Raw genomic sequence first — 8342 nt, 5'->3', positions numbered from 1 at the left:
AGCATACCCATCTAAGCATTTCATTAATGAATACCTAATCAGATACATTTTCAACTTATGTACTCAGTACTACTAAAACTAAAATCACGAGTCCTATTATATTTGGACAATATTCTGTTTGACCCAAAAAAAATATGTTTCTTGCGAACTTCAGATGTCTTATTTCCAAATGACGAACTAATAAGAAGAAATAAAGAGTATGAACCAGGTTAACACCATACTTCCACATTTCATTTGGGCCCGCAGTTAAGTAGAGCAAAGAATAAAACAGGTTGCAGCTAAAATAGACCCTAAAGACCAAAAGATAAAACAACTCTGATGAAAAAAGTCCTCAAGCAAGATTGATCCATCTTAAAATGATATCTGAATCCAATGGTTCTATTCAGTCAAAGTGAAACAAAATCACAACAAACTTGAACAGGGCTAATCACAACAAAAACATATTTTGGCTCTTCAAACATCAACAGTCTCTCTAAATAGCTGAAAAGTATTCTTTGCTGAGCTTGGGATCAGGCTTCATGGACTTCTCCCCAGGCTTCCATCCTGCAGGACACACCTCATCAGGGTTTTCTTGCACATACTGCAGAGCCTACAAAGCCAATGAAGGGGACAAAAGTTAGAACAAAGAAACAGTAATGAAACCTAAAGTAGGTATTATAATGGGCACAGAACAGTCCATCCATTCGCTTCGATGGTCAAGACCCAAAAAAATGTCTGCATCTTATAGTTTCTACCTGGAGAGTCCTCATGGTTTCATCAACACTCCGACCTATCGCGAGGTTGTTAATAGTGGAGTGCTGAATAACTCCTTCCTTGTCAATGATGAACAGTCCTCGGAGGGCAACCCCCTGTCAGATAAAAACAGATGTTTCCTTTGACAAAGGGAAATTTGGATAATTGTACACATCTAGATTTTAAGACCAAAACGGACTAAAATAGTTAGCTCCTTGTTTATCTGAATAATTTGACTAAAGATGTTACCTGGTCAGGAATCAATACTCCATATGATTTAGAAATGGATTTTGTCACGTCAGAGATTAGAGGATAGTTCAGATCTCCAAGTCCGCCTGACTTCCTATCAGTTTGAACCCAGGCAAGATGGGAAAACTACACAGATAATGGAAAGTGTAAATGGAAATTTCCAAAACGGAGCCAAAACATGGCACACAGATAAGAGAATTTGCATGACAACATTGTACTAGAATACTGAGTCGGGTGGAAGCAAACCAAAAAATTAACAAATATTTCGGTTATTATTCATCCGGCTATTCAATCGAATTTGATTTGACACCTCATTTAGCAGTAAACAACTAATTTTTCGTATTCGACTCATAAACGAAAACAATTTAACCAAATGTATGTTTGATTCGCTTGGTCATTAAATACTCGTTTATGTTTTATATTTATTAAACGGCATGTTAGATATTTTCTGAAAATTTTAATTAGTTTAAACTAAGGCATAAACTTGAATGGAAAGGGAAATCGGCAAGTATGATGCTTTGGAGGTTACAAATATATACAATTTGGTGGATGTATATGAAAAAAATCTCCAAAGAATAATAAAGGAAAAAAAAGTATTATGACAGTTGCAAGGTTCGAACCTCGAACCTACAGTATTAGAGCTAAAGTCCCCCAACTAAACATGCTGCTGAAATATTCGTGAATATTTAGCGAATATATATGTATATAGAGAGAGAGGAATATGGATATGATTGGTACTATGCACAAATTTGGTGTTTGGTAATAAGGTGGCTCATTCTTATCCATTCACTTAAAGGGGAGGACCACATTCACATGGGTGCATATGGGTTAGATAATTAAGGGTCTCTCTCTCTCTCTCTCTATATATATATATATATATATATATATATATATATATATATATATATATATATATATATATATATATATATATATATATATATATATATATATATATATATATATATATATATATATATATATATAGTAGTTTATATATATATATATATATATATATATATATAGAGAGAGAGAGAGAGAGAGAGAAATGGAGGAACTTGGTACCAAATAGTTCAAATATACTTGGTAGCGATGTGGCTAAAGCTTAAACACTCACCTTAGTGGTCCCCACTTGAAAATGGTCCTCTCTAACCCATGTGCAAGTGGTCCCTCTTTTGATTGTACAGATGAGAACAAGTCACCTCACTCCCAACTCCCAAGGACCAAAAATTGTCCTTGGTACCAAGGTTATCCATATTCCTCATGTGTGTGTGTGTGTGTGTGAGAGAGAGAGAGAGAGAATTCAAATATGAATATCACTGATATCTATTACTCTATAATAATAGGAGGATCCAATATTCACTATTCATGCTACAGTAATACCACAGTGGATAATGTAGCTTTACAAGCAGGCAGATCCACGCTTCGGTATTCATGATGTAATAAACTAAACTACTGTAGCATTATTATTATAGCTCAGGCGAGATAATGTAGCATTTAAAAAATGTTATTGTAGCACTTGCAAACTGCATTTAAATACAGAATTACTGTAGCAGAAATAAAAAAATTGGAAGTCGTGCTTTGCACGAGGTGCACACTAGTTCAACCAGAATTCAAATTTGAATATCCGACTTTCAACTGAAGTTGAATTCAAACATACTGAAATTTGATTCGATTCAGTAGTTTACAACCCCTACTGGCACTACACAAGATGCAACAAAATTATTAGGAGTATTTCAAAGAAAACAGTAGCATAGAAGTATATACTGGATATTCACATACTGCCATGCCATTTGCACCAAGGAGCTTTTTTTCAGTTCATGTATATAAGTACAGGGATGCAATATAGAACATTATGCTTGTTGAGATCTTATGAAAATTGGTGGAAGAAGAAAAAGTCTTGGAAGTATGTACAAGATATGGTCACACTATAGACATATCGGGTATATTAACATTTGTAGTTATTATATTTTCAACCATCTTACGATAGACTACACTCAGATTGCTTTTTTGCGGGTTAGACTATGCTCATTCTTACTGTAAAAAAGTCACTATGAAGCAAAACATAATAATTTCTATAGGAATATGACCTCTCAATCCATGAATCAATCTAGTGGTCAGCAAAAGTAGTACAGTGCCAAATAAATATGCATCTTAAACAACGACAAAAAATCAACATCGAATTTTCTCAGTTCAAGAAAAAGTACTTAGACAAACGTAGAACATACCACACTGTCAATCGAAACACCCAAAACCTCTGTATTCAACTTCTCAAACTCTGCATAGCGATCACTGAAAGCAGTAATCTCTGTTGCAAAGGGGAAGGAAAATATTGAAACAATTAGTTTAGCTACTTTTCTAATGTTACCGGCATCATACTAATCAATTTAATAAGCATGGAATTTACCAGTGGGGCAAACAAATGTGAAATCCAATGGATAGAAAAACAGGATTACATACTTCTTCCCAATATACTCAGACAGCTTGACCTGAGGCATAAAAGAAGAATATTATAATTGGGAATGCAACATAGAGAATTTTATGGTCTAAGGACATAATAAATAATACATCTAAAGAAACTGCCAGTAGAAAAATATTTTGCCTACAAAAACTACAATATTGTGTTTAACATTGATTACTGAAAGTCAGCTATTCTGTTGACTTCACTTTGTTTTCTAATTCAACACACTGAGCAATAAAAAATTGGCACCTACTTGCCTCATCTGTCCTAGAAGCATTTGATGGATCTACTTTATTGGAGCAAAAGGTATCTCGATAATTGAAAATGCATACATGTGGCGTTAAGGAAGACTCGTGGCCCATGTCTTCTGAGAAATAATTCCATGAAGTTCATATGGAAGACCATAGTGCATGGTACCTTTTCCATATGATATATACCATAATCACAGCTCTACCATGGGTATTGTAAAATAGACAGATAGATTCTAAGTAGTTAGAGACTCTCAGTGCTTCGTTGATTGCATCTCTTTCCTTAGGGTATCTCTCATGATCCTGATGCTAACAATATCAACATTTTAGCCCAAACTCCCAACTTTTCCTCTCTGATTCCATCTCCAAATTCTGTATCGACTAGTATAGACTATTTTCGACTAGTGTAGACTATTTTCACCAAACTTTGTTTCCCAAACCTCAAATTTTTAAACAGCAGCAATTAAAATAGAACATCGTTACCAAACAATAGTGTATATGAAACTTATCAAAGAAGTGTTTCTCTATTGACAACACGGATTCTAATCCTATAATATGAAGAAGTTCTGATAAATTTGCAGTTTCATAGTCAATAATAGATACATATTTTCCCTCAATCTTCCATCCACAAATCAAGTTAGAAACAAAATCTCAAAAAAATTCAAGCTGGTAGTTACATTACATGTAATAAAAACAGTGATAGAATAACAACCAATACTGAGAGGTGTCTGAAACTGTTCATTTATGATATTATTTTGTCAACTGAGGCAATTTTGAGCATCAGTCTGTTTTCCTAGTAGTCGACTAGGATTACTTAGATGCTCTGGATATTCCTAGCAGCAATCCCATCACCACTATAGAGGGACAAACTTATATCCAATACTTGATACAACCCCATAATTGTGGTCTTTCTCTGAGCAAAAAAGATAAGAGCAAAGCAAAAGGAAAGACGGAAGGCACAACTGCTGAATTAGAACCACATGCTAAAGTATACCTGTGACTGATTAAGGATGAGAGAAAGCAACTAAACCAAACTAGAAGGACAATCTACATATACAATTATACATCAAAATATATGTTAACAAAATATATAGTTACTAACATCAGCAAAACGCATCTATTAGACATAGCACGCATATCAAATCAAACGCTTCCCAGACTTATATAATCTATGTTGGTACTCTATGCAAAGTGGTACTCGACGAAATAGTGAGTTCGGAAGTTTCTCTATTTACTACTCTAAAACAGCTTTATGGTTTTGCAAGACTGTCTTCATGACATTTTAGAATCATTGTGGCTGTGGCACTTTCTAAACCTCCTCACAATTATGGTGCTTCTTAAATAAAAGATCCATTTTCCTTGAGATTAAAGTAAAATATACTGAAGGCAGTATCCAAGAGCAGTGAAGTTAGCTACCAAGTCTGAGAGATCTACACTCAGACCTAAACCCAACTGCCTGGCTAGAGAAGAAAAGATGAACAGGAAAAAAAAACATGAAAACAGAAAATAACCCAATGTTTCCATTTTCTTGACACATGCTGCTTCTATACATGCATTCATCTTTTTATGTTATGTAATAATCCATCAGTTTCACTGTTGTTCAAGCAGCAGAATCATATCTTAGTGCTCATTGTTGCAGTTTCTTTACCTGTCTATCCAATAACTCATGCAACTGGAACAAAATTAGCATTGGAACTTTCATAAATCCTTCAAAGCTAACAGAAAGTATCTTTCTGCTACAAAACTTCCCATTGCCTCCGCTCTCCAGCATTTAAAACATTCACTACTTCTTTTTGATACATCTAACCCAATACCCTATGTAAAATTACTGAACAAACAATTTTCCTGCACATTTTATTTTTCTTATGAGTGAAAAATTACTGCTTCATTTATTATTTGATAAACAATACTTTTTTAAAAAAAACATATGCACCAAGAAGATTTAAGCTTTTTCATTTCATGATTGGAAACGACATTGTTAGTGAGCAACATTAACCTAATAGGTTAAGGGTATGAGATTTTCTTGTTTTTTCTTTTTTCTTCCTTTCTGAGGGAGAGAGGGAGAATCCTTTCTATGGCCAAACAAAATGTGCCTCGTTAAGAATCGTCCTTTCCATGAATGGAATTGAACATTATGCAAAAGCAAAAAAAAATATGGGTTGTTACGAGTTTTCTCCTCCTTCGGCAAAACCCTGGACAACAGTCATATCATGGTGGCATTTGGTGAGCAATACATGTAAAAAGAAGGTTCAATCTTCTCAAAGGATGCTCGGTTTCTTTAAATTCAGCAAAGCAGGTTGTCCAATTAACTAGTAAATGCCCTTAACCTAGCCGAATAAAGAAAAGAGATCCATGTAACAGCTCCTAAAGATTTGGAGAAATGTGTGTAATTTTTGCATTATCAATTATCTCCATGCATTCAACTTCAAACCAACTTAATTTCCTTTCCTCATCCATTCAACTTCAGACCAAGCAATCTCTTCATAGCTGACGTAGACTTCTTATTGTACATCCCTTAATCACAACACTCTAATTTTCCCGACGGATTAATAAACATCAGTAGCCATGTGATTCATCAGATATGCTGATAAATTAATATTAAAACCTGCCATGAATTAAAATTAAACCAGCCAATTCTCCCCTTTCAATCGTCATTTTGTCACATCAGAGTCATTTTTATCAAGTTTAGGTAGGCGATAGTTGCCACAGAACATTGATAAACAAATGGCACATAAACAGATAAAATTCGACTTCAAAACAATAAGAATTTAAACACGAAAGGTACAACAATATGTTAAAGTATCTAAATTATCCATCTATAGCTACACAAAGAAGAGACAACATACTGCTTATCCCACTAAACATTCATTACTAGGAAACTAAGCAATGATTAGCAAAAAATGTTAAATAATTCCGACCCCAAAAGACAAGAAAAAAGTTAGGTCCATATCAGTGGCGATTACTCATATTAAACAAATAACGATAAACCATTTCCATAAGTAGAAATTGTTAGCAAAATCAACAAAACTCTACTCAAACTTTAAGAGAAGAAGAGAAATAAAATACAAGAACTTCAAAATATCTGCTATACCTTGATGAACTCCTGATCAAACACAGCTTCCGCCTCAAAATCCGGCGCCGTATTCCCCACCAACGGAAGTTCACTCTGCAAAAACAAAGAAAATTAAACAAAAAAAACAACATGAAAACCCTAATTTCTGAATAAATAAATTGTAAAACAAAAAACCAAAAAAAAATTTTAATCGACGAGATGAGTTTGAGTTTCGTACAGAATTCACGACGAAACTTCTTCTAGAAGAAGATCCTGGAGCTGCCGCGAATCGGAGAGATCGGGTTTTGGATCCGCAGCTCAATCCGCTGAAGCTCTTGGGGACCGCTAGGGTTTGAGAGAAGGAACAGAGAGGAGAAGCCATAGAGGGTTTCGATGAGAACGCCATTGCCTTCGGGTTTGAAGCAAGCATCGAAGGAGCTGAGCACGCCATTGCTTGGATTTTCTCTCAAGTTCTCTCTCGACCTCTGCTGTGGATAAGCGAGGAGAGGGGTTGGGGTTTAAATGGGATTGGGTGAGGATTTCGGTGATTTTTTTAAACTGCGGTGGATTTAAGATAGTTACGTTACCGCGAGAGGCTGGTCGTGTACTGGAGAGTGCTGGTAAATCGAGTTTCATGAAATTGAAGAGATTTGGAGACCGGTTTTACGTGCACCCAGATGCACCCAATTATGGATGCATCATGTATGGGTCTCCGACAGAATAGAGGATAGGGTGCATATGATGGGCTGCTGTCCTCGCGCAGGTAATGGTTTTTATGATAAATTTTTAATTTCGATTTATTTAGAACATTTATTCCACAAATCGATCACTTTTGTACTTATTTTTTAAATTTAACCCAGTTTTAGTCAGCTAGTTAAAACTGGGTCGAATTTAAAAAAAAAACTTACAAACTTCAGGGAACTTCAAGTCCCGTGAAGTTTTGTTACATAATAAAACTTTACAAGACTTAAAGTCCCGTAAAGTTTGTAAGTTTTTTTTTTCAAATTCGATCCAGTTTAGCTGAAATTGAGTTGAATTTGAAAAATAAGTACAAAATGGGTCGATTTTTACAATTAAGTTTGCAAATAGGTCGAAATTAAAAATTTGTCCTTAATTTTTCTTTTATATATGTGACAATTTTTTTATCTTTTTTAACATAATTAACAGGACATTTTATTTTGGTTTTATTTCATTTTACTTTCATTAATTCCGCAACCGGTCCGTGTTATAATCATAGAGACTAAGAAATTTGAAAATTACATAATAAGACTAAGAAATTTGAAAAACTACATGATAAACTCATTATCATACAGCTAGACTTTACCTAGGATAATTGAACGAAGGATACACGATGAAGATGAACCGTCCATTACAAGAATATATCGGGTAGAAAAGAAGAAAATTAATAATGAAAGTATCAAAATATTAACATTTAAATTATGATATAAGTGGATAGCAATATTAACGAATAACAAAAACTGTATTATTCTCTCTTAGATTACCTTTACTCTACAAGAGAGAGCAAATGCGGACTTTATTGATGAGTCATCAATTTGGAATGAGGCTCTTCTTTACAAAATCCAACCAACCTTTTTTTGTT

General features: G+C 34.4%; 1 protein-coding gene across 1 annotated transcript; it reads right to left on the bottom strand.

The window, feature by feature from the left end:
* Positions 317-7282, bottom strand: LOC109836803 (2-Cys peroxiredoxin BAS1, chloroplastic-like). The gene is made up of 7 exons (XM_020404818.1): positions 6981-7282; positions 6782-6856; positions 3389-3470; positions 3210-3289; positions 982-1107; positions 735-848; positions 317-589 (listed from the first exon to the last, which is right to left on the bottom strand). Exons 1-7 carry the CDS (start codon positions 7191-7193, stop codon positions 473-475), a joined length of 807 nt encoding a protein of 268 aa, XP_020260407.1. The 5' UTR covers positions 7194-7282; the 3' UTR covers positions 317-472.

Source organism: Asparagus officinalis, chromosome 4, assembly GCF_001876935.1.
Source record: "Asparagus officinalis chromosome 4, Aspof.V1, whole genome shotgun sequence".
In the NCBI taxonomy this organism is placed as follows: domain Eukaryota; kingdom Viridiplantae; phylum Streptophyta; class Magnoliopsida; order Asparagales; family Asparagaceae; genus Asparagus; species Asparagus officinalis.
The sequence above is the reverse complement of the archived record's forward strand: the minus strand, read 5'-3'. Positions and strand labels throughout refer to the sequence as shown.

Coding starts and splice junctions, on each gene's coding strand:
- LOC109836803 (XM_020404818.1), bottom strand. CDS start 7,193: ATGGCGTGCTCAGCTCCTTCGATGCTTGCTTCAAACCCGAAGGCAATG. Junction 6,857..6,980: donor GAAGTTTCGTCGTGAATTCT/GTACGAAACTCA, acceptor TTGTTTTTGCAG/AGTGAACTTCCGTTGGTGGG. Junction 1,108..3,209: donor GTGTTTCGATTGACAGTGTG/GTATGTTCTACG, acceptor TTATCTGTGTAG/TTTTCCCATCTTGCCTGGGT.